At 43.5% G+C, this 27,835-nt stretch overlaps 1 protein-coding gene across 3 annotated transcripts in view; it reads right to left on the bottom strand.

The window, feature by feature from the left end:
* USP8 (ubiquitin specific peptidase 8) overlaps window positions 1-27,835 on the bottom strand; it is a 103,112-nt gene that overhangs the window by 43,799 nt on the left and 31,478 nt on the right. For all 3 annotated transcript variants that reach the window (XM_082255627.1, XM_082255629.1, XM_082255628.1), the window contains exons 3-8: window positions 22,026-22,170; window positions 20,473-20,558; window positions 19,851-19,983; window positions 12,582-12,633; window positions 10,696-10,849; window positions 3,957-4,119 (exon numbers count right to left, since the gene is read on the bottom strand). In XM_082255627.1, the coding sequence (XP_082111753.1) occupies window positions 3,957-4,119; window positions 10,696-10,849; window positions 12,582-12,633; window positions 19,851-19,983; window positions 20,473-20,558; window positions 22,026-22,170 (733 nt within the window). The remainder of the gene's footprint in view (window positions 1-3,956; window positions 4,120-10,695; window positions 10,850-12,581; window positions 12,634-19,850; window positions 19,984-20,472; window positions 20,559-22,025; window positions 22,171-27,835) is intronic.

Below are 27,835 nucleotides of genomic sequence, written 5' to 3'. Positions count from 1 at the left end.
TACTAATAACACCTCCTATTATCGAACCCCCCCCCCCCAAAAAAAAGGGGGGAAACAGCTTCCATACACCCCGCTCTGCCATTCTCCTATAAAATCACTTCAAGGATTGATGAATTAGAAGGGGATTCCTGTTCCCTCTCAACCATCAGGTATTAACTCGTTTTTAGAATCCTACCTGAACAAATGTAATGCGAGTCCCTGCAAAGGAATTAATTAGTTTATATCATAAACTAAACCTTATCAGGGGGAATGAATTCAGTCTGTGGACTCCTGATCATCTGTTGTACACTCCGAATCTGTCCACAAGCACCAGACCTTCTCAAATATCCTAGGGCATCCCGGGACAAATAAGTAGCTTTGTATAGGGATACAACCTTATTGATTAAATGCTTCCAGAAGGGCAGATTAGGGGCTGTGTTTGATTTCCACTTGAGCACTATCGCCTTCCTGGCATAAAATAAAATAAGAGATCCAAGAGAGTATGCATCGCCCTACTACAGCCAGAGAGTCAACTAACCCCAGGAGGCAAACACCAACTTTTACAGGGATCTGTATAGAAGGTAGGGTAGATCTAAACTGGGCCACTTCCCGCCAGTAGCTACTAATCTGAGGGCACTCCCAAAAGATATGGGCAAATCCAGCAGGGTCACTAGAGCATCTCCAACAGCAAGAAGAAGAATTAGGGTAGCCGCTCCTGGGCAAAGCGACGTTCTGTTACGTCGCTCACTCAGGAGACTCTAGGGGGCGGTGGCGCGCTCATGCTTGTTAGCTGGGGAGTTAGTGCGTGTGACTGGCAGTTTCCCAATGGCCGCCGGCCACTCGCCATCTCCCGCAGCAAAGAGAGAAGGACAGACGGCTGATGTAAACACAGCCGTCTGTCATTCTCACTGAAGTAATCACAGAGGCTATCTGACCCTGCTATATAGGATCGCATGTCTCTGATTACTTCACAAGCCACGCCCCCCTGACTGTTAGAATCACCCCCCTAAGGACACATTTAACCCACTGATCACCAGTAAAGTTAACCCCTTCCCTGCCAGTGTCATTTTTACAGTAACAGTGCATATTTTTAGCACTGATTACTGTAGTAATGTCACTGATACCCCCAAAAAGGTGTCAAAAATGTCAGTTAGGGGTCGGATCTGTCCGGCGCAATGTCGCAGTCCCGCAAAAAAACAAAAAAAAAAAACAATAAAAAATGACATAAATCTTTCCCGTAGTTAGTAAAAACAATAACTTTGCGCAAACCAATCAAAATACGCTTATTGCGATTTTTTTACCAAAAATATGTAGAAGAAAACAAATTGGCCTAAAATGTTAAATTTTGATTTTTAAATTTTTTTTTTGAGAATTTCATATAAAAGAATGTGAAAAATATTGTAATTTATTTCAAAATTGTTGCTCTTTTTTTGGCTATAGCGCAAAAAAAAAAAAAAAATCACAGGTAATCAAATACCACCAAAAGAAAGCCCAATTTGCGGGGAAAAAAAAAGGACGTCAATTTTGTTTGGGTACAGTGTCACATGACCACGCAATTGTCCGTTAAAGTAACGCAGTGCCAAATCGCAAAATAGGGCCTGGTCATTGAGCAGCCAAATCCTCCGGTCCTTAACCACTTGCGACCGCCGCACGACTATTTACTGCAGCGGTCAGCCCCGTACAGGCAAAGTGACGTAGGACTAGGTCGCTAGCCTGTGAGCCTCTAGGGGGCGAGCGCGCGCCGCCGGAGGCGCGCTCCCGCCCCCGCTCGTTCCCTAACAAGTCCGCGCGTGTGACCGGCAGACCCGATGTCCGCCGGTCACTCGCGATCTCCCGATAGAGAGGGAGAAAGGCAGGTGGCTAATGTAAACAAAGCCGCCTGTCATTCTCCTTGATCTAACTGCAGAGATCATACGATCCTGCTATGTAGGATCGTATGTCTGTGATACATCACTAGCCACACCCCTTTACAGTTCGAAGCACGCCCCTAGGGACACACTTAACCCCTGCATCACCAATAAAGCTAACCCCTTCCCTGCCAGTGTCATTTTTACAGTAACAGTGCATATGTATAGCACTGATTACTGTAGTAATGTCACTGGTACCCCCAAAAGTGTCAAAAATGTCAGTCAAGGGTCCGATCTGTCTGCCGTAATGTCGCAGTCCCACAAATAAAAAAAATAAATAAAAAAATCGCCGCCATTACTCGTTAAAAAAAAAAAACCCACCAAAAATGACAGAAATCTTTCCCTTAGTTAGTAAACGCAATAACTTTTGCGCAAACCAATCAAAATATGCTTATTGCGATTTTTTTTTTACCAAACATATGTAGCAGGAAACAAATTGGCCAAAAATGTTAATAAATTTTGATTTTTACATTTTTTTTGGGGAATTTCATATAAAAAAAAATGTAAATTTTGAAAAAATAACAATATTTTTCACGCTTTTTTTGTTTATAGCGCAAAAAGTAAAAATCGCACAGGTGATCAAATACAACCAAAAGAAAGCTCTGTTTGTGGGAAAAAAAGAACGTCAATTTCATTTGGGTACAGCGTCGCACGACCGCGCAATTGTCCATTAAAATCACGCAGTGCCGAATCGCAAAATAGGCCCTGGTCAGGAAGGGGGTTAAATCTTCCGGGGCTTAAGTGGTTAAATTGCAACTAGCATTTTCAAAAGGAACAAGATAGTAATGGCAGCATCTAGGTTTCTCTATGCCCAGGCTTTTCCAAACAAAATCCTGTAGTTTACACCAACTTAGAAAAGTAGTTTGTTTTTTCCCCCCACACTCTTATGTGGGAATGAAAACTCTGACAAGCATGGCCTTCCTAATCCTCTTGTGTTATACTAGAACTGCACTGTTGCCCTTCTACTGTAAAGTGCTGCCGCTATATAAATCCTGTAAAATAAAATATGCAGTACAGTGGCTTAATGGTTGGAATGTATGTCTTGCAGCAACAGGATCCTTGGTTTGAAACACAACCAGCTCACTATCTGCATGTCTGTGTATGTGTTGGAGTTTATCTATCATTTTTTGTCTGAATGACCACTGGTTGTTAGAAAGCTCTTAGTAGGGAGGGGAAGGGGAAGTGACGGCAAACAAGCCGTTTTGCTACACATGTACAGAGACAGGCACCCTGCTTGTCTTTGCACGCCAAGTATGAAATAATCTTAATTACTTCCAGTTTTGTCATCTATAAAATTTTTTAATCTAGCAGTATTAGCACCATTTTGTAAAAGCAGCGCTAATAAAAACTATGTGAATCTGTCACACGTGCCAGTAAAGCTACCAAAACTGGCAGTGGGAATTTTTGAACCTGGTGTGGGCTATTTAAAGGAACATACTGCCAGAAAAGTATCAGTAGCACTTCCTCCCAATTGGTTCACTTTTCAGTGAGCACATAATTTCCATTACTAGTTTAAAGCTCACCATACATCCTACAATCTCCCAGTACAAACCCTATACAGTCTTGTTTAGATTTACCAAAATCATGAAATATATGGGGCGGACCCAACTCAATTATCCCATCAATTACAATACAATCAGACAAGCCAAAGAAAACCGATTCATTGGGAAAAAAAAGTTTTTATTATATTACAAAAAAAGATTTATTATTATTATTACAAAGGATATGGTCAATATGTACCTTAGCTAAATGCAATTATAATACAAGATTTTTAGTGTTAGCTGGTATCTTTTTTTTTTTTTTATATAAACTGATAAATACATCCATAATTTTCTTTGTCGCGGCCTTGGGGATCAGCTATAAACTTCCTTTTCTAATCTGCACTTACAGATAGCAATTAGGAAAGTATCTGTTCTCCAGTTAGATTCTATCTGGCTTTATTATGATAATGAAAGCTTTGCCAGGAGAAAGTGGACATTTGCAGCAATGTTCTCCCATCTTGGGCACACCACTGAAACGAGTGAAAAAGTTCCTAAATGATTGTGTATAGTTTGCTTCCCATGGCCTTACCTTAAAGAGTGCATCTTTTAAACTTTGAAGTGTTGTTCCAAGCTTTAAATCCGTCACCGAGCTGAACCAGTCAAGAAGCACAATGTAATCGGCATGACCCCTTCTGTCCCATACAGCTGTTGATTCCTCTGGAAGGTTACTTTTAATTTTGGCTGCTGTAAATCTGAGGACAGAAAGAAAGGAAATATCTCAAATACTATTTTACTTCTTTATTAGTACTATTTCACATGGCTTTATTTGTGTGTGCAGACAAGCGGTTTAGCAGTGAGAGGGAAAGGGAAATGGAAAAACCATAACTTCACATGAAGTGCTTCAACAGTGTTAGGCCTTTTGCACACAGGGCCGTCTAGCAGCAGCGCTTCCATTCCAGAGTTGTATTGCACCTGGGAGGGACAGGTCCCTGAACCCACAGGGCTCTAAAAGCAGGTACTACTTGTTGTGGAAATTTAATTGTGGATATTTCTTTAGTTAAATAGTCATAATGTCTCCCAGTGTCAGTTTTACCGGTAATCGCTATTCATAGCGATTATTGCTTTAACTGTCATTGCAGGAAAGACTTGTTAGTGAAAACCTTCCATTAAGATGAGATGGCACAATCAAAGAGAGTCCATCGCACAGATGTATACCCCCCATTCGGAGCCCCGTACTGCTGAGATATGTTTGCGGTATGGAATTCTTATCATTTTACCAAGATTAATGGATGGCATCTTTTAGTCATATTTGATCTGTGTGACTGAAACACTGCTGCTATTGTCTTATGCAGATAAAGCCTCATTGACAGGAACAATTAGAATGGTCACTATCAAATATGGTTTACATGAATCATGTTTGATGAGACCCACTAACAGGTAATGAGTCTGTGTTTGTGGATTGACATGAATGAACGATGAGAAGCCATGTGCCCTGTTGCAGTTGGGATTCCCTTTGTTCAGTCGTGTCCATTCATGGGCATCTACTCTACAGTTCCTATTGTACTTTTTGAATGTATACATGTTCTGTGATTGGTGGTTTTGGAGCCACTCCCTGTAACCCCCTTTTGTTAAATAAACCTAATCTGCCTTGGATGGGCCAGTCACTCACAGGGAACCCTCCAGATGGCATCGAATTGACTACAGCAAGCATGTCTGTTCATTTCTTTGCTGCCGAGCGCTTGGATAGCCTTATACAAAAGAGCGGTACATTTGTACTTTTCAGTACAAGCTATTAATGGCGTTTGGTGCGTATTAATCTTCAGCGCACTGATCGGGTTTCTATGCTCTAAGCCCTATTAATTTCCACAACATACTTGCTACAGGGTTCAGCCACATCTATCCACACACGTCTTGATGGACTGAGCGTCATCAAAATACGGACAATAAAAATGCAGCGGTTTTGATTTACCACCTCTGTAAGACCCATCAGGGCCTCTATACTAGTTTTGCATCCATAAACTTTGATAGGCTCCCTGCAGCAGGACTGGATGCTGCGCTGATCCTTCCCAGGTACACTAGAACACCAGGAAGGACATAATTCTCCTAGATGGCTCCATTTGCAAGAGGCCTAATCCAACTTTTTTTTTTAATGCCGTGTGCATTCAACTATAAAAAGGCAAAAAAATATTTTTTTTTTAAAAGTTTAAAAGTACAGTGGAGAGGAATTATAAAACAAATCAAGTTTTTATTGCTGTCTGTACCACTGTGAAAATAAAAAGATGATCCCAATCTTGGGTTGTCACCACAACAGAAACACAGGGTAATCTTCCAATGGGGACACTAGTTCTGACAACCCTGTTGACAAACAGGAATCTTCTCACATTGAGGTGGAGGGATTTCTTCTCACTTCCTGTTTTGGCTGTAGGACAGTAAGCGAAGGGAAATCTCTTCAATTGGACACAGACTGCAAAGAAAAAAATAATGGAGACAAACCCTACCTAAGGCTATGTTTCAACTAGTGCAACTTGTCATGTGACTTTGGACACAAAGTCGCATAACAAGTCACAGCCCATTGATTTTAATGGCACCCATTCCAATCTCTGCAACTTTGAAAATCAGCAACTTTGAAAAGGTGCCTGCACTACTTTGATGCGACTGATCCAGAGAGTGCAAAGTTGGATCAAAGCTGCACTCAAAGTCGCATCAAAGTCACATGACTTTGGGGGGTCGAAATAGTAGAAGCGTAGCCTTAAAGAATTAGTAAACCACAGATGAAGAAAACAAAAATCCCCTACAATGCATCAAATAATAACACATTATAAGAGACTTAACTCAAAATGAAGCCCTCCATTGCTGTGATTGCTGAGAGGGTTTACTCTCCCCCGGTTTACATTTTACATCCTCCCCCGGTTTACATTTTGGGTTTGTGGCCCCAGCTACATGAGTGGCCAGGGGCGTGACGACCCCAACCCGCGCATGCATCACTGGCTGCATGCACTCTGAAAACCCCCTAAACAGTGCAAGTTTAGGAGATATTCATAGTACCTACAGGTGAGCCAATAATAAGTGGTATAACAGTTTACTATCACGGATCTTGATAAAAAAAATGTTCAAAAACATTCCACAATAATAATTATGCTACCAAAATTAGTGTGTGCTGTAAACTGCCTCCAGCCTTGTTCCAGTTTCTTCTTGCTGGAGGCTGCCATTTCGCTGAAGCTCAGAGCCCCTGAGCAGCAGCAAATCATGAATAGGAACTAAACCCATTGATTTAACGGTTTCACAAACAGTCACATTCCTGGAATGCCTGGGTTGCTACTGTCACATTTGCTTGTGTCCCTCAACCAATGTGTCTAACCATCAAATGGCTGGTGTCATAACTAATCACATGAGCAGCATCATGGCAGTGGCAGGTCAGACTGAAGCAGCTTCCTTGGCTGTACAGGATAGGAGGGTTTAATTCCGCTTTAAAAGGCCTCTACAAACTCACCAGTGCCTAAAAGTGCTTAAAAATGGAGAGCAACTCAGCATGTGCAGAGCAGGGTGAAACTGTGTATTACTGGGCTTTAAAAACAGTATAGACACTTATTTTTAATGTTCTATATACTGTAGCTATACCTGCAAAAATGATCTAGCAAGACTTAAAGAAGTACTATAGGCAAAACTTTATTTTTCCTTTTTGATAGAGCAAAGGAAATTTATAACCCATGTCAAATTTTTTTTCGCTATCCGTGTCCAATTGCGGACATTTCCCTTCACTTCCTGTCCCATAGCCAAACAGGAAATGAGAGGAAATCCCTTCAAATTAAGGGAATTCCTTGGAGACCGCCAGGTCACCAGAACTAGTGTCCCCATTGGAAGATTTGCCCTCTAGTACTTTTCTGGGGACATCCCAATGTTTGGGATTTTATTTTACTTTCAATAATGGTCAACAATAACAAAAAGAAAAAAAAAAACGGGGGCACAGACAGCAATGGAAACTAATAGATGTTTTAAGTCCTCTTTCCTCTAACCAAAAAGTTTTGGCTTTAGTTATACTTTAATTTTCTGACTAAAGTTTCAGCGTTTTTTTTACGCTGGCAGTACGCAGATATGAGGCCTCACTGGACTAGGCTTTTTTCCTGGGGCCACATATCTGTCATTGTGCTGGGAGCTTGCTGCTCCCAGACGATTTAACAATCTGTATTCACAAAGAAGATTAAAATAATAATAATAAAAAAAAAAATACCTAGATCAAATGGATGATCTAAGCCAGTGCAAGGGTTAGTGTTTGCGTCAGGGGTCAAAAATCAAGGTCCATATATTTTGGAAAAGATTTTTTTTATTTTACCCACTTGTTGAACGTGTTTCTGCACTTCCGCATAAAGGGCATGCACGCCGCTTCTGCTGTGATATGTCGCAGCAGAAGCAGATCAGCAGGTGCCAGCCAATGAATGTCTGCCGGCACCCGCTGATTGTCGAGGAGAGAGGCTGGATGGAGCTATGAAAGTGTAAACAATGCAGAGCTCTCTCCTGACAGCAGGGATGTGATAGATTTTCTTTTCCTGCAAAGCAGGCAATAAAACCCATGACATCCTTTAGTAAAAGCAGCACACAGCATATGCTGTTTAACCCCTTCCTAGGCAGTGTCATTAGTAAAGTGACAGTGCATATTTTTAGCACTGATCGCGGTATTCGTGTCACTGGTTCCCGCAAAGTGTCAGATTGTCCACCACAATATCACAGTCCCTTTATAAGTCACTGATCTCTGTTATTATTAGTATTAAAAAATTTTTAATAAAATACAAATTCCAGTATATTTATATATCTATACACACACCATAGTTTGTAGACGCTATAAATTTTACGCAAACCAATCAACATACGCTTATTGGGATTTTGTTTACCAAAAATATATTTTTTTATTCAAAATTGTCTGTCTTTTTTTGTTTATAGCACAAAAAAAGAAAAACCCAGAGGTAGAGGGGTAATCAAATACAATATCAGAAGAAAGCTTAAATTTGTTGGGAAAAAAAGGACATAAAATGTAATTGACGCACAGCGTTGTATGACCGCACAATTGTCAGTTAATGTAACACAGTGCCAAAATGCAAAAAAATGGCCTAGTTATGAAGGGGGGTATCTCCTGGAGGGCAAGTGGTTAAGCTGATAACACACAATTTTAACTTTTCACAATTGAACACATCCTTTAACCACTTCTGGACTGGAAGATTTACCCCCTTAATGACCAGGCCATTTCATGCGATTCGGCACTGCGTTACTTTAACTAACAATTGCGTGGTCGTGCGGCGTTGTACCTAAATAAAATTGATGTCCATTTTTCCCCACAATAGAGCTTTCTTTTGGTGGTATTCACTTTCTGCTATATAAAACATTCCCAATAAAAAAAAAAAAAAAAAAATTAAATAAAAATTTTCATCATTTTAGGCCAATTTGTATTCTGCTACATATTTTTGGTAGAAAAAAATCCCAAATAAAGCGTATTTTGATTTGTTTGCGCAAAAGTTATAGTGTCTACAAACTAGGGGAAAGATTTAGGTCTTTTTTTTTTTTACTAATAATGGCGGCGGTCAACAATTTTTAGAGGGACTGCGACATTGTGGCGGACAGAACGGACACCTGACATTTTTGACACTTTTGGGGGGACCAGTGACATTACTACAGTAATCGGTGCTAAACATATGCACTGTTACTGTACTAATGACATTGGCAGGGAAGGGGTTAACCCGGGGCGATCAAAGGGTTAAAACGTATGCCTATGAGGTGTTTTCTAACTGTAGTGGAAGGGCTTATGGAATCATCACAGGGACCTGTGTTCCTAAATAGGAGGAACACAGGAACCCTGTGAGGATTACTGAGAGAACGGTCTGCTGTGTTTACAACGGCAGACCGCTGTTCTCTCTCCACGGGGAGCCGCTGACCCTGCACCTCAGCTCCCCCACTGGCGAATGGGGGCGCGCACCCCCAGGATTGCTCTCGGAAACCGCTGTACAGGTACGGCGATTTGCAGGAACCTGCCACCGTATATAGGCTGGTCGGGAAGTATAGGCGGCTTGTCGGCAAGTGGTTAAACATTCACATGGACTTGCCGTAAAATGCATGTACATTTCCATCCATATTAATGCGCGTTAACTTACATTGATCTGCATTTTAGAGTCCTTGTAAAATGCAGGTTAATGCATAGAAACATATAAAAAAAAAAATTATATATATATATATATATATATATATATATATATATATATATATAGTATTTTTTAATGTATTTTATTTAAACTACAATGTTGCGTTGACCTGCGTTATGTTAAAATGCAACATGCATGTATTTGAATGCAACATAGGTCACCGCAGTATGGTAGAGTGAACAGGACACAACCACATAGAGATTCTGTGGAACGGCCTCAAGAGAACGGTGCATAACAGACATGTGTCTGAGCGGAGGCAGTTTTGTAAAGAGGAATGGTCAGTCATTCCTCCTGAACATTGTGCAGGTCTGAGAGCTACTGAAAGCGCTTTCTTGAAGTCACCGATGCCAAAGAAAGTTGGAGCTGCTATAAACTACAAGGGTTCACTAAAGCAGGCTACAGACTGTTCGAATCTCGGCTGGTTCAGCAGGGACCGGCCAAGATTCGAACCATGTATGGGCAGGCTGATTGTACCCAAGTTGATCGATTCATCACCTTGTGTACAAAAAGGCAAGTTGGATTTTTTATGCAATTATTGCCATCGGCTATAGCTGATAGCAATAATCACTGTTCTCCTGGCAGGGATGGCTCTATTGATTGCACTGATGAGGGTAAAATGAGTGATTTTCTTTCCTGCAGCCACCATATATGGCTGGCTTTACTTTTTCCTCCAGCACTGTGAATTTGTAATGCAAGTATTCAATAAAGACAAAATAAATTCAAATTGTTTGCATGTTATCAGCTTAAGCACATTGTGTTTGTCTATTGTTGTGAATTAGAGGAAGATCAGGTCACATTTTATTGCAAATTACTGCAGAAAACGAGTTAATTCCGATAGGTTCACCTACTTTTTCTAGCCACTTTACATTGACTAATCAGGGTTGGATGGCATTGATCTTTAGGATAAAAACATTAGGGAAAGCCTTGCCACTTAGCAGCAGCGGATTCAATAGTATGGCAGATTCTAGGGCAATAAAATAGGGGAATGTAATCCATTTACCTATGTATGGTCAAGATATGCCCTCTTTTATTCCCTAGATCTAAACCCCCCTTAAAAAAAACTATTGTCATAATCCGTGGTAATCATAAGAAGTAGCAAACAAGCAGAAAAAAAAAAAGGAAACCTGATGTTAATGGGCATACCCAGGAGATATGGCCTCTTCAGGCACGCTAATGGAAGGCTGAATGTGAGATTCCTCAAAATCATTTGCTTTTCGAGCATCCATTATGATAACATTTATTTCAGGATCCTTCATCATTGCAAATAATTTCTCTGGGGTAATAGATCCTTGAGGCACTATAAAGAAGAAACACACAGTATATACACAAATATTTAAAATCAACCAATTGTACTCATTAAAACAAACACTAAGGCTGCATTCACATGTCAGCGTATGATCGCGGGCAGAACCGCCGCGGTTCGGAGATTTATTGCAAATCGCGGGACGCCTAGCGTTGCCCGTTGATTTGCAATAGCCCCCCAAACGCCGAGCGATGTTGCCGCGATTTACGCCCGCCGAATCGCGGCAACATCGCGCAAACAAAATCGCGGGACGCAATACGCTCCAAAGAAGCTCTTGTACTTTTTTGGAGCGTATTGCGTCCCGCGATTTTGTTTGCGCGATGTTGCCGCGTCCCGCGATTTGCAATAAATCTCCGAATCGCGGGCGGAACCGCGGCGGTTCTGCCCGCGATTATACGCAGACATGTGAATGCAGCCTAACAAAACTGAACTACTACCCTGCAACTAGGAGCTGGCCTTCCTCTGACATAATAGTACTGTACTGTGGGGAGTGTTAGCATCTGTAATATATTTTCTTCCAACCATCTTATACAAAATTTATGTGTAAACTGTTACCATGTTATAGATAAGGGTTATGTGTATAAAATATATGAGCAGTTACAGGATACCTAAAGCTCAACTAACCATACAAGTGGGATGCACAGTGAAGACCTGACTATATTCTGCTTTTTGCTTGTATACAAGATTATCATCAACTACCAGATATCCAAAGCTGGCCATATACTGTAAGATTTTTCATTGAGCCCAAGATTTTTACGATTCCCCCATCCACGCTGAAAATGTGCATGCAGGAATCTCCCCTGGTGGCTACTGTATTCGGACAATGGCATCAGTGACTGTCAGCATACACAGTGGGTGCATCCAACTGGTTGCAGCCCCTTTTTGGACAACATTTTTCTGCCCAGCTCCCTTTTTTTTTCCCCAGGATGTCAAGAATGTCAGGTGGGAGAAGACAGGATCAACCATGGCTTGAATTCACTTTATGTATGAGTGCTGAAGCCTGTACACCAAGAATAGGGGTCAGTGGTCTGGAACGCAGACTGTGAATTCAGGGACACTCACCTGGACCCTTGTCAAAGTTGAAAGATTGGCTGTGTCTTCACAGACTAATGCCTCGTACACACGCAACGATTATCGGCCGACCGATCGGCCGACTTTTGTCCAGTGTTGTTGTGTTGGTTGAAATGCGCTCTAGACTGCACACGAATTTTCTCGGCCAACAAAAACCAACTTCAGAAGTGATGTCATGTGCTGGTTTACTTTCCGTGTGTTTTTTCTTCTCTGAGCATGCCCAGTCTTGCTCATCAGATTTTTGTCTGCCGAAATCTGTACTGACTGACGAAAATCGGCCGTTGTGGTGACGGCCAACCAAAATTTTATAGCCTGCACACCAGATTTTATTTGGCCGAAAAGTCGCAGTCGGTTGTCGGAAGCATCATACTAACAAGCCGAAAATCGGTCGATCGGACATTGGCCGAAAATTCATGGCCAACAATCGTTGCATGTGTACGAGGCATTACATAGCCTGCCTGAATGCATCATCTGGTGTCTCCAGCCACATAAACTAACATGTGATCGTGGTGTGCGGGTTCAGTATCCATGTGAATGAGGTCTATGGCCAGCTTACAGTAAATCTTATTTAGCCACAGATATCAGATGGCAATAGCATGTGCAGTGGAGACCTAACCTTTCACTGAACAGAAACCTGGACTGTTTAAATTCATACCAGCTGAAGAGGTTTCCTTCTTGGGTATTAAATCTTTCTCAGCACCGTTCGCCTAAAACAGAGAAAGAAATTCATTTCAGAGTTTAAAACTTTAAAACAAGCAAAATTGCATTTCAAGCCTAATTCAGAATCTAGACAGTGTAAAAAGCAGTGTCAATGTGGAAAGCGCAGCAGCCCATGGCAATAGATTAGAAATGGAGTTAACAGATCTGACTCAAACTGGGTTCTCAATGTTCATTTACTTTGAACATTAATAAATGTTCCTTCTGTTGTCCTATAATAAATATTTTTCAATCAGATGCAGTCACTGTTTGGGTCCCACCAGCTGCTGAATACAACAGCCTGCAAGGGAGATTCCTTCGTTGACACTGTTTAGTGTGGATGGGGGCATCTACTATATTTCTTTTGTTTGGCCCCCAGGCTGAACATGTATGGCTAAGCATTACCCGTCTCAAAATGTATGCATAAATATAAAGTACAAAAATAATCTCTGGTTATCGATAAAGAGGATGATGTGTTGTGCATGCACAGAGAATTTGCAGTACGACCTTCAAAAAGTTTAACTAGCAAGACATGTCAGTTGACTGGTGCTATTCAGCAGGATCTGGTTACAGATAGCAGATGTTAAATTCAAGTAAAATCATTTGGGAAACAAAAGGCGATTTCAGTTCTGATAAAGGCAAGATAATAACTGAAGTCCAGCCAACATCCAGAGAGCAGTCCCTCTGAGAAGGAACCGCCTCATAAAAAACGCAAAACCATTAACCACTTCTGGACCAGGCCTTTTTCTAACACTTGTTAAGTTAAAATCATTTTTTTTTTTTTTTTGCTGGAAAATTACTTAGAATCCCCCAAACATTATATATTTTTTTGTAGCAGAGACACTAGAGAATAAAATGGGGATCATTGCAATACTTTTTATCACACCGTATTTGCGCAGCGGTCTTCCAAACGCAATTTTTTTTTGGAAAACAAATAAGCCCCGGTTCACACTACTGCGTGTGCGGGGTTCGCATGTCATGTCGGAGCGCACTGCTCCGACATGACATGCGATCAGCTGTGCGGTGCGAGTTTAGCCATACAGTTTGTATGGCTAAATTCGCATCGCACCCGCAGCAAACACGCACAGGAGGCATTTTTGCTGCCGCATCAGGATCGGATCGCACAGCGGTTCACACTTGTGCGATCCGATCCTGTGCGAACTGCACGATCGCACTGCGATATGCGATCAAACTGGGGGTGTCGTTAAGATTACATTGACACCCCCAGCGTATCGCATATGGCAGTGTGAACTGCCGGGGGTGCGTGTGCGATGCGGGAACAGGCTGCGAATTCGCAGCCTTCCCGCATCGCATCAGTGTGAACCGAGCCTAAAGGTTTTTAAATAAAAAAATAAGAAAAAACAGTAAAGTTAGCCCAATTTTTTTCTATAATGTGAAAGATGTTACACCAAGTAAATAGATACCCAACATGTCATGCTTCAAAAATGTGCACGCTCGTGGAACGGTGACAAACATTGGTACTTAAAAATCCCCATAGACAACATTTTAAAAATTTCTACAGGTTACCAGCTTAGAGTTACAGAGGAGGTCTAGGGCTCAAATTATTTCTCTTGCTCTAACGATATAAACAAAGCATTCTGTATAGGTCACAGAAAAAAGGAGGTTATCTGGTCAGCAAATAATATAGCGGGCTCATACATTTATGTGAACATAGATATTTATTTTGGAAAAATTGGAGTTGTATCAATATACATCCGTGCAAAATGAATGATGTCAGTGAATACAATCAGTGTGTAAAACAAGAAACAAGACTAACATAACATGTAACAGACAGTGACAAAAACCGTCCGGCAATAATATTACATCAAGAATATATAATTAGCAATTAATCAAATGGTTACAGTATAGGCAATTCTTGAAGAGGCTCCTTAGGGGGGTGTGGGTCGCTAGTGGGGCTGGTGGCCGTACTGCACAATTGTGTTGAGTGTTGGATCCAGTAAGATCACTCTTTTGTGCATTTAGTTTTATAAATGACTCTTTAGGGAGAGGGCTGAAAGTATCTCAGTCAGTGTTGCAGCATTTGAGGGAGAGAGAGGGTATGCTTAGCGTTGCTGCTAGGTGATTAAGCACCAATCGTTGGCATGTATGGGGTTCTTGGATGGGGACTAGGCAGAGCCCATACATGCCAACGATTGGTGCTTAATCACCTAGCAGCAACGCTAAGCATACCCTCTCTCTCCCTCAAATGCTGCAACACTGACTGAGATACTTTCAGCCCTCTCCCTAAAGAGTCATTTATAAAACTAAGGCTCGGTTCACATTTATGCGATGCGGGAAGGCTGCGAATTCGCAGCCTGTTCCCGCATCGCACACGCACCCCCGGCAGTTCACACTGCCATATGCGATACGCTGGGGGTGTCAATGTAATCTTAACGATACCCCCAGTTTGATCGCATATCGCAGTGCGATCGTGCAGTTCGCACAGGATCGGATCGCACAAGTGTCCGATCCTGATGCGGCAGCAAAAATGCCTCCTGTGCGTGTTTGCTGCGGGTGCGATGCGAATTTAGCCATACAAACTGTATGGCTAAACTCGCACCGCACAGCTGATCGCATGTAATGTCGGAGCAGTGCGCTCCGACATTACATGCGAACCCCGCACACGCACAAGTGTAAAGCGGGGCTCAATGCACAAAAGAGTGATCTTACTGGATCCAACACTCAACACAATTGTGCAGTACGGCCACCAGCCCCACAAGCGACCCACACCCCCCTAGAGGAGCCTCTTCAAGAATTGCCTATACTGTAACCATTTGATTAATTGCTAATTATATATTCTTGATGTAATATTATTGCCGGCCGGTTTTTGTTGCTGTCTGTTACATGTTATGTTAGTCTTGTTTTACACACTGATTGTATTCACTGACATCATTCATTTTGCATGGATGTACATTGATACAACTCCAATTTTTCCAAAATAAATATCTATGTTCACATAAATTTATGAGCCCGCTATATTATTTGCTGACCAGATAACCTCCTTTTTTCTGTGACCTATACAGAATGCTTTGTTTATATGCTGTTCTGGGTTAAGTCAGCCAAACACACACAGACAACACGGGCACGTACATAGACTACACAAATACTACTCCAAACAAACTACCTTATATTCTTGCTCTAACGAACCTCTTTAATGTGAGATCTGGGGTCAAAAGGATCTCAGATCTCACATCTACAAAAAAATAATCGTATGACGTCGCTCCGGTCCTCCAAGGCCACAGAGTCGAGTGAGGGCCATCTTGCCCTCACTCGACTTTCTGCCTTAGGGGACAGCAGACCGGATCGATTTTCCCGCTACCGGCCGTAAGGCCATCATTTTCCCCACCACCTCTCCCTCCGCCCATAAGGGTGATCCCATAGGCGTGCACACGAGGTGTGCCGGGTGTGCCCAGGCACACCCTAATCACCCTCCCCTGTCCAGGGGTCAGCAAGGTGTCCGCACATGGACACTGGTGTCCGTGAGCGGTCATTGCCGGGTCGGTCGCACCACCACTGACTTTTTCAGTCAAGTCTCACTGTCTCCGAGACTCCCTGAAAAGTCAGTTACGGACACCCTTTCACTGAAAAAAAGCCACAGGTTATAGCTGCTCCGCCTCTCTGCTGCCTCCTCAGCCAATGGGAACACAGTGTACACGCCCCCTTCCCCAGCGCGCCTTGTTTGACATCAGAGCAGGAGATGCCGACCTGGAGAAGAGAGGACACGGGCTGCAGCCTTTATAGAAGGTGAGCTGGGGAAAATAAACTAAATGTATTCTTGTCAGTGCTTACCCTGCTGAGGAGGTGGGAGGCTGTGTTTTCTCTTCCTGTCTCTGAGTCTGTTGTTTTTTCAGCGTGAGTAGCAGTGCATTGCTTCTGAAAGGGAGGATATGCTCTAACCTTCTCCCCCAATCTCTACTACACCTCCCTACTCATTACCTGCCCAACTCAATAAAACAGTATAACCACAATATGTATGATAAAGCCAATCACACATTAGCAGGGCTTCAAAAAAAAATATATACATTAACCACTTAAGCCCCAGGGGATTTTCCTGCTCAAAGACCAGGGCCTATTTTGCGATTCGGCACTGCGTGACTTTGACAATTGCGCGGTCGTGCGGCGCGCTACCCAAATGAAATTGACGTCCTTTTTTCCCACAAACAGAGCTTTCTTTTGGTGGCATTTGATCACCTGTGCGATTTTTACTTTTTGCGCTATAAACAAAAAAATGAGCGACAATTTTGCGATTGAAGCTGTGAAGACTATCCAGGGAAGCTTAGTGCCCTTTTTTGGCCCCAAACATTTATGCTTGTGGTGAGTGCAATACTTGAGGGGGGTGATCATCCACGAGGTGCGGTGACGGCTTTGATTGGCTTTTGACCACACTGATCTCTCCTTCTGTTTCATCACAGCCACTGGGATTGATTTGAAACTCTATTTTCTTTTTCAGTGGACTTTATTACAGAGATATATATCTTATAAGATTGTATTAATGTATATTTTTTTAGAAGCGCTGCTAATGTGTGATTGGCTTTATCATACATATTGTGGTTAAACTGTCAAGGTTTGGGAGAGGCACCAGCCGTAGCATGCTATCTATCGAGACCCAGGCAAGAGACCATATTAAAGTCTCCCAACAGTAAGACAGTGTCAGTTTTCAAATTGTACCAGGATTTCCATAATGGTATAAAGGATCTGGGTAGAGGCCAGAGACTGTATGTACAGCACAATTACCATGTTTATGTCATATATGTGGGCATGTACTATAGCATATCTACCCTATGGGTCGGTCCGAACCTCCAGGGCCTGGAACAGGAGAGATTTCCTGGACCAGTACACTAACCCCATGAGCATAGGTGGAGTAGGTGGCATGGTAGTGTACTCCCACACATGGTTTTTTAAGACTATTAATCTGCGATCCCTGAGTGCCGGGTCACACTTCTGCGATGCGGGAAGGCTGCGAATTCGCAGCCTGTTCCCGCATCGCAAACGCACATCTGGCAGTTCACATATGCGATACGCAGGGAGTGTCAATGAAATGTTAACGACACCCCCAGTTTGATCGCATATCGCAGTGCGATCTGACAGTTCGCACAGGATCGGATCGCACAAGTGTGAACCACTGTGCGATCAGATCCTGATGTGGCTGGAAAAAAAGGGTCATGTGCGTGTTTGGTGCGGATACAGTGCGAATTCAGCCATTCGCATCCGCACCTCCGATCGCATGTAATGAAGGAGCAGTGCGCTCCGAATTACATGCGATCGGCGCACTCGCAGAAATGTGAACCGGCCCTGAATTAGTGTTTCCTGCAGAATACAAACATGTGGGTTATGCCTCTGCAGGAATCTAAACACCAGTGAACATTTAACAGCAGCATTCAGCCCTCGGATGTTCCAGGAAATTATCTGCAATTGAGACATAGGAAAGCAATAACAAATACATATACAGAAGATAACATCACAGGGACAGCCTCCAGGAGAGGGAAGACCCAAGTGGCAGATTCAGCACCCAAGACATGCATTGCGTACAAATAAACATCAGACAGTGGTAACGCACACATCTCCCATGTCCCAAATAAGCAAGCTAAGCAAATCACATCCTATAAAACAGTCCCCAAACTGTTCAACAAGAACACAACAAAGGAAGGGGCGTAAACCAGAAGGGTTAACTCAAAAAGTAAAAGTCACATAATAGTGTAATTCTCCTGTAACCGAAATATAGTGATGCAGTTCTCCTTTACCATAGGCGTAGAAGTGCAGGGAATGTCTATTGACAGCCCCAGGACTCTCCCTTCCCCCACCACCACAGCAGAGAGAGCCCAGGCAGCCGCAACAATAGCCTGAGGTAGGTAATACTGAAGGCAGTACAGACCAGTGCTCAGAGCCATGAGCCACTGTGGCGACCATTTGGGAAACGCAGAGGGCCTGTTCAGGACTAAGGAGTCTGCCCAAGACCTATGGATCACATACTAGCAAGCTTCACCTAGACTAGCCAGTGGGATAATGCTTGGCTACAGTCAGATAAAGAAACAGGCACAACCGGTGCAATGGAGATCAAAGACCATTCAGTAACGTCATAATATGGTGTACAAGTCCCTTCTCTCAAAATAGGGGGTAAAAAAAAAAAAGAAGAGAATTCCAAGTATAGCAGGCAGCCAGGGAGATAATCATAGATCCCTCACCAGGCCAGGTGTCAATGGAGTAAGTTGGTGGAAGTAAGTCCATCCAAGTGGAAGCCTCACAAGGGGAGGTGAAGAATCTGACCGATTCTCTGTCTTGAACCCTCAACCAAGCCAGGAAAAGGACACTGTATTGAATCCTACGGGTTTGCAAGGCTGTAGTTCTTCCACAAAGACCGTAGGGTTGGGCCCCTCAGCTCCCTCGGCCAGACCCACAATACGGAGATTGTTCCTCCGATTGCGGTTTTCCGCATTTTCCGATTTGTATTCTAATGCCTGGACTTTTGTCTGCAGGGAGTGGAGAGCAGTGGTATGTTCAGTCACCGCATCCCCAGTGTGGCCCAGGTGCTGCTCCGCCAGGGGCAACCGTAAGTGTACCTTATCTATGTCCTGGCAGCGGAGTCCTACATCCATCTGCTGTCTGGATGTTAGCGTGGCCTGGCAGGCAGCTGCCATAACCTCTGTCAGCCCGGGCTCAGAGTATATAGCAGAGTCCTCCAGCTCCGTCTGCGACGCCATGTTGGAAAAGGAGCATGCACGGGCCACCATGAGGTTGGTAGAGACCGGGAGAACCTTCTCCTCTAACACCGGGAACTTTTTACCCTGACCAGATGGGCCGGAGGATCGGCAGCGCATCAGGGTGTCCACAGGTTGGTTTGCAGGGAGGAGAAAACACAGCATCTGGAGATATCACAATTTTATCCAGCAGAGCTCCAGCCGTTGCATCCCCTCAGGTCTCCATCTTGGCCACGCCCACCCAAAGGTAATTTTCTATTTGATTGACTGTACTGACTGAAAGAATGTGAGCTTTCACAGCATCTAAAAAACTGAGACAGCATGAAGAACTACGTATGTGCCCATACCCATGATTAAGCTATGCTTTGGGTGAAACGTGTTTGAGGCATAGCTTTGGGCAGTAGTGAGCAGTCTACTGTCATTGCAATAAACCTGGATATGAAGACTTTGCTGAGCAGCTCATTATTTCATTATTTGGATGGTTAAAATGATTCTGGTTTATTATTTTTTATTACATGCATGAGAAACTTTACCAATAAACTTTTATCTTTATGCTGGGAAAGATTTCCAGGATCTTCCTTTGGTAAGAGCTTTGCATCCTTCCTCTTCTGCTCTTCTTCTCTGTCTAGCTCTTCAAGTCTCTTTCGCACTTCAGCTTCCTCATACCTGATGGGAAAGAACAAAACAAGCATACAAAAAGATAACTTTAGCTGTATCTATTTTTTATTAGGTATTAAAAAGAATAACATGTTGGTTAAAAAAAAAATACACAGCATACAGCAAGACCGATACCGCCTGTCCACCCAAAGACAATACAGTTCCACTACACAACCTTCACACTCCAATGCCACTGATCAAGCTAGAAAGAAAGGAGTGGGGTCTGCCCTAGTTTGGTCACCATTGGGTGAGAGCTGCCCAATGTCTGGGTAATAAATGACGCCTCAGACTACAAGTATTGGAAGGAGACGAGAGGAAGCCCACATCTGATGTTGGTAAAGCTACACTTCAAAATTAGAAAGCCTTCACAATGCTTTAAAAAAATACTTGTGTTAAAAAAAAGACAGTATTGCCAACAAATTACCAATGAAATGGCTACCCTCTCCATTAGCTTTCCTCATAATAGGGAAAAATAGAGAAATGTAAACTTGTACTGACCTATTTTTAAGGCTTTTTGAAAGTTTTTCAGCTTCTTCAATCGCCTTTACTATTGAACTAGGACCGATCAGGGCTTTGAAGTAATCCTTAAAATAAGCGCAAAAGGAACAATTACTTATATATATATATATATATATATATATATATGTATATATGTATATATATATATATATATATATATATATATATATATATATATATATATATATATATATATTATTATTTATATATATATATATATATATATACACACACACACATATACATACATACATACATACACACACACACATTATATATATATATACATATACACACACACACATATATACATACACACATATACACACACACACACATTATTATATATATACTGTACATACACACCCATCTGAGTTCTAATTATGTTCTCTTCTTGCTGACCAGGTAACGCAACAAGCCCAGCGAAGGCCTTAATGCCCACACATGCGTCTATGGCAGCTGAGGCTTGCTGTTAGCTCCCAGCACTGTGGCTGGGATGTCACCAATAGCTCTTGGTCTCTGGTTTTCATCGCAATCATGTGACCACTATGACAGCCAACCACAATGGTCATGTGATCAGCAAGACCATGACTGTGTATATATATATATATCTATCATACAGTTTTTTTGCTACAAGCTGAATAAAAAAAAAAAAAAAAAGATGAAAATCTGGTGCAGGAGAATGAGAATTCGGTGAAACAATTCCTGTAGATAATAAGGAATTCAAAGTACTGTAGTTCTAGAAATCACGAGTTATGCAATGTTGATTCTCGATCGGCATCTGACAGTGGGGTCACACCCAAAAATGAAAGGATAAGTTCATATTTGAGGTGTAATATGTAACAGATGCACCAGACCCTGCACCCCCCGATTTGACAACAAGCGAAGGGATCTTCGCCCCCCCCCCCCCCCCCCGCTTGCTGTCAAAAAAAAAAAAAAAAAAAAAGGCACTGTGCCACCCACGTCATTCATTTACAGTATTATGTGAATGTGAAAACGGCCTTTGCTGTTGAGCGCTGTGGTAGTTCATTGAGTCATCCTGTCAGGAGGTAACTGCCTGCCCATATCAGGAGGTACTGGCAGACAGCTACACAGACAGTCTTGCAGGACTGTGGTATTACACTCACATTCTGCTGATCGCGGGTGCAATGCATTACAGGCTCCTAACAAAAAAAGATTAAATGCACTTTTTTTACCTGCAAAAGAAATTGCATTTATATTTTTTTTTTTTTGAACTGGTGAACTTGTCCCTTAAAAGGACTGAAATTTGACAATAGTCTATAGCCAAGTTAAGACTTTTCTGGTATGAGCCAAGCCAATGGATTCTTCTTCTTAGCTAAAAATTACATACCCACCATGCACAACCCTAAATCCAACAGGTTAATTAATGTTAAAAATACAAAAGCTACATTAAATAAATAACTTATGTAAAAAAATAAAAAAAAAAAAGAAAGAAAGAAAGAAAGAAAGAAAGAAAGAAAGAAAGAAAGAAAGAAAGAAAGAAAGAAAGAAAGAAAGAAAGAGCACCATACCTGGTTTTGCTTGAAATCTGACCTCTTTTTAATTAGTTCAAATACAAATAAAAATTTCATGTAGAGAACATAAGCTTTTTCCTCATCTCCATCAAGCCGGCACTCTTCTGCTTTCTGAAATATCTTGGAAGCACTGTTGACATAGCTAAAAAAAAAAAAAAAAAAAAAAAAATTATAAAATACATAAAAATATATACTTGTTATAAAAACAAAATATAAATAAACACACACACACACACACACACCTATATAGATATATATCTGATAAACATCTTATATATTTAATACAATATTTAAAGTAGAATTCCAATCTAAACCTAACTAGTCTTACATATGTTCCCCCCTAATTAAGCTGACTAACCTCTGTGAGAAAGATGTACATACCTACCTTTTTTCAGCCTGCTCTGGTCCAGTCACATGATCCAGCAGGGAAGAGGAGGGACCTATGGCCGACTTCACCATTCCCAGGCATTTCCAGCCACTATCGACCACTCTCTCCAGTTCACATGCAGCTCCAGCTGGTTGACACAGGGGAGATCACGTGAACGTCTTGGAGCGGGCTGAAATTGACTTTTTTCTTATTTCTCTGGGCCCTGTTCACATTGCAATACTGCCTTCAGGTGGGTTGCAGTGCGTTGTGGAAAAATTGGAGACATGCTGCATTTCTTATGCAATGCACCAGAGCCCATCTGAAGTCATTGTCTGTTTTCCCACTGCAGCTCAAGAATAAATAAAAAGTCACTTTGACATTTCAATAGATTAAAAAAGGTTAACAGTGCCTTGCATTGATCATTTAGGCATATAGGCTATTATGAACTAGCCGTAACTGAAGCTTTTTTTTTTTTTTTATTAATTTTTTTTTTTAAGATTTGGATTTAGTGGATATATCTGGATATATCTGAATACAAGAGATATTTGTAAGCTTACGCCCCTTTCACATGGCTTGGACTCCGTAATGCGTATCCACCTGCTCAGCAGGGCCGGTGCAACCACCAGGCGGACCAAGCGGCCGCTTGGGGCTGGCAGGTCCGCAGCCGGGGATGGGGCGGAAAAATTAACTTTATTTTTTTTTTCAAAATACTTTATTATCCGGACTTAAATCTGGACAGCCGAAGTGGTCTGCTTCCTTCTGTCTCAGCGGGGGGCAGAATTGATAGGATCGGGAGGATCGGAGTGGCTGTCTTACACTTACAGCGCTGCATGATTTCAAAAAGCCGAGTTCTTCTGCGGCGGAGAGGATGTCCTACAAAGTCCCGCCTCCTGGGCCGGCTCTTACCTATGATAGACAGAACACTGGTGACGTTTATCATAGGAACCAGTGTCCAGGAGGCGGGACTTTGTAGGACATCCTCTCCGTCAGGTAAGAACTTGTACTCGGCTTTTTGAAATCATGCAGCGCTGTAAGTGTAAGACACAGGCACAGCCACTCCGATCCTCTCAATTCTAACCCCCCCCCCCCCCCCCCCCCCCCCGCTGATGACAGAAGGAAGCAGACCGCTTCGGCGGTCCAGATTAATGGGGGCACACACACTGGTCAATCTGCATTATTGGGGGCACGCACACTGGTCACTCTGCATTATTGGGGGCACGCACACTGGTCACTCTGCATTATTGGGGGCACGCACACTGGTCACTCTGCATTATTGGGGGCACGCACACTGGTCACTCTGCATTAATGGGGGCACGCACACTGGTCACTCTGCATTATTGGGGGCACGCACACTGGTCACTCTGCATTAATGGGGGCACGCACACTGGTCACTCTGCATTATTGGGGGCACGCACACTGGTCACTCTGCATTAATGGGGGCACGCACACTGGTCACTCTGCATTATTGGGGGCACGCACACTGGTCACTCTGCATTATTGGGGGCACGCACACTGGTCACTCTGCATTATTGGGGGCACGCACACTGGTCACTCTGCATTAATGGGGGCACACACACTGGTCACTCTGCATTAATGGGGGCACACACACTGGTCACTCTGCATTATTGGGGGCACGCACACTGGTCACTCTGCATTATTGGGGGCACGCACACTGGTCACTCTGCATTAATGGGGGCACGCACACTGGTCACTCTGCATTAATGGGGGCACGCACACTGGTCACTCTGCATTAATGGGGGCACGCACACTGGTCACTCTGCATTAATGGGGGCACGCACACTGGTCACTCTGCATTAATGGGGGCACGCACACTGGTCACTCTGCATTAATGGGGACACGCTCTGCATTAATAGGGGCACGCACATGGTCGCTCTGCATTAATGGGGGCACGCACACTGGTCGCTCTGCATTAATGGGGGCACGCACACTGGTCGCTCTGCATTAATGGGGGCACGCACACTGGTCGCTCTGCATTAATGGGGGCACGCACAATGGTCGCTCTGCATTGGATGGGGGCAAGTTTTGGGGAATGCCTTTTTTTGTTGTTGGCGTTCTGTATTTGGAATTTGACGGTCACTTTTCTGGACCTCGGACTGAATGGAAAATTTGTAAGTGGACCTTTCAAGTTTACATTTGAGTACCCCTGTTATACACTGATGGATGACGCCGGGTCCGGGCCTGTACGGCACTTCAGTGACTACGTCCTCCTCCGCGCAGGAGGACGTCTGACGTCACTGAAGGGGCGGCCCTCCGCTGCTGGCGCCACAGAGGCTGCAGCAGTAGTACAGTACCCAGTCTGCGCCGCGGCGCCGGAAGATTAGAGAACATCGCACAGGCGAGGGTGGGGAAGAAGAATGGATGATGGAAGAAGGAGCAAGGGGGGTTAATGGAGACGGGGTCGGGTGGATAATTAATAAAGCAGGAGGGCATAATGGAACTGGAAGAAGGAGTGGGGGGGGGGAGGAATGGTGGAAGCAGAGCAGGGCCCAGGGGGGGATGGATGATGGAAGAAGGAGCAAGGGGGGGTTAATGGAGATGGGGTCGGGTGGATAATTAATAAAGCAGGAGGGCATAATGGAACTGGAAGAAGGAGTGGGGGGGGGGAGGAATGGTGGAAGCAGAGCAGGGCCCAGGGGGGATGGGTGATGGAAGAAGGAGCAAGGGGGGTTAATGGAGACTGGGTTGATAATGAAAGCAGGAGGGCATAATGGAAGAAGGAGTGGGGGAAGCACGGGGGATGGATAGCGGAAGCAGAGAAGGGCCCGGGGGGGGGGGGGGGGGTGGATGATGGGAGAAGGAGAAAGGGGGGGTTAATGGAGACGGGGTGGATAATTAATGAAAGCAGGAGGGCATAATGGAAGAAGGAGGGGGGGGGGTTAATGGAAGCACGGGGGATGGATAGCGGAAGCAGAGCAGGGCCCAGGGGGGATGGATGATGGAAGAAGGAGCAAGGGGGGTTAATGGAGACGGGTTGGATAATGAAAGCAGGAGGGCATAATGGAAGCAGTGGGGGATAATGGAAGAAGGAGCAGGAGGGGGGATGGATAATGGAAGCAGGGGGGATGGATAATGGAAGCAGGGGGCTGGATAATGGAAGCAGGGGGGATGGATAATGGAAGCAGGGGGGATGGATAATGGAAGCAGGGGGGATGGATAATGGAAGCAGGGGGGATGGATAATGGAAGCAGGGGGGATGGATAATGGAAGCAGGGGGGATGGATAATGGAAGCAGGGGGGATGGATAATGGAAGCAGGGGGATGGATAATGGAAGCAGGGGGGATGGATAATGGAAGCAGGGGGGATGGATAATGGAAGCAGGGGGGATGGATAATGGAAGCAGGGGGGATGGATAATGGAAGCAGGGGGGGATGGATAATGGAAGCAGGGGGGGATGGATAATGGAAGCAGGGGGGATGGATAATGGAAGCAGGAGCAAGGGGGGTTAATGGAGACTGGGTGGATATTGAAAGCAGGAGGGCATAATGGAAGAAGGAGTGGGGGGGGGGGGGGTTAATGGAAGCAGTGGAAGATAATGGAAGAAGGAGCAGGGGGGATGGATAATAGAAGCAGGGGGGTAAAAAGCAAGAAAGGTTAGATTTTTATAGTGCTCACTTTGAATGTTTACATTATCTAGCACTTTAGTTGAATTGCATTCAGTTAACTCTCTGGAAACTTATGTTCTTGGCATGGCTTGACTGCCGACTAGTATGGCCGCATAGTACATTATCTGTACGTTATCAGTGTGTGTTATCTTTGGCGTTGAATAGGACTGAAGGTCCTAAAAATCTCATGTTCTCAAAAAACTCATGTACTGATATTATAGTTTGAAAATATGTTTATATGCACTTATTGCTCTTCTTTTAACCAATAATGGTAATGTTTTGCCTTGAATAGGCCGTTTTAGTGTTGTACTGTTTGTGTGCAGTACTATTTCCTGCACTTCTACAAGTCTGTTTGTACTATTTCCTGCATTTTTGCTCATTGGTAAATGGTAATGTTAATTTAATGGTAATATTTTGCCTTGAATAGGCCGTTTTAGTGTTGTACTGTTTGTGTGCAGTACTATTTCCTGCACTTCTACAAGTCTGTTTGCACTATTTCCTGCACTTATTGGTATAAAATTTGTTTTATAGCTGTATAACTTATTTTGTTAAACCGTTGATAAAAATGCACTTAACAAAAGCACAAATTAGTGTGTTTTTTTATATAAACAAAATTATTGAAAGAAACATTTTTGCAAGGAAGGTGGGTGGCCGTTGGGGGGGGCGCCAAAATGGAGCTTCGCTTGTGTAGGCAGAAATCCTTGCACCGGCCCTGCTGCTCAGCAGGAGATCTCTCCACTGATCCCCACTGACCAAGCTATGTCTATGTCCGCTCCACTATGCAGAGCAGCACAGCTCCGCTCTTCTCTATGGGGAAGTTGGATGGAAACAGACCGACTGTCTGTTTTCATCTGACTGTCATCCGATCTGCCAGACGGAAGAGAAATTGATCCCCCATCTGTCTGTTTTGGCGGACAGGATCGGATGCCCGTGTCAGCTGACATCCGCAGCTACATAGAGAAAAAGGCTGATCCGATCAGGTCCGTCTGAAAAACTGACAGGCGGACCTGATCGGAAATCAGCCTTACTTGAATCTTAGGGGTCTAGTTATAAAACATTTGATGTACAAATGTCGGAAGCCTGCAAGCTGAACAAAAGCTGGATTTTTGTAAGAACTTACCGTAAAATCCTTTTCTCTGAAGTCCATTGACAGATGCAGCTCTTATGCTTATTATACCACTTGGTTATGCTGCCCCCTACAGGAGTAATACCAAGAAGGAAAAAAAAAAAAAAAAAAAGTCTACCACATGCCTATGGGGGCTGTCCCTATAGGCATAACCCCACCCACCCTGCTCCAGCATACCAGTTTTGTTGCAAGCAGTGAGAAGAAGACACAAACTATCCCCATATCGGAGGGACGGGTGCTGCGTCTGTCAATGGACTTCAGAGAAAAGGATTTTACAGTAAGTTCTTACAAAAATCTAGTTTTCTCTATCGTCCATTGACAGACGCAGCTCTTATGCTTCTTATATCATTGGGACGTCCCAAAGCAGTGTAGGCATGAGGGGTGGGAAGAACGCAAACCAAATAGTTAAAGTAAACTCCAAAGGCTAAACTTAGCCAACTGGGTAACATGAAGCTCACCCATGAAAAGAAAACCCCTCCTATAGAGAAACAAACAAGTCTCTTTTAAACAGCAGCCTGCAAAACCTTGCGGCCAAAAGGATACATCCGAAGATGCCAACAAATCTACAATTTTGTGAATGTGTGCACAGACGACCAAGTCGCCGCCTTACAAACTAGCACTACTGAGGCCTGATGGCGAAAGCCCAAGAGGTACTCAGAGCTCTAGTAGAATGCACCTTCACAGGGTAAG

This window comes from Pelophylax lessonae, assembly GCF_965119305.1.
Source record: "Pelophylax lessonae genome assembly, chromosome: 4".
In the NCBI taxonomy this organism is placed as follows: Eukaryota; Metazoa; Chordata; class Amphibia; order Anura; family Ranidae; genus Pelophylax; species Pelophylax lessonae.
The sequence above is the reverse complement of the archived record's forward strand: the minus strand, read 5'-3'. Positions and strand labels throughout refer to the sequence as shown.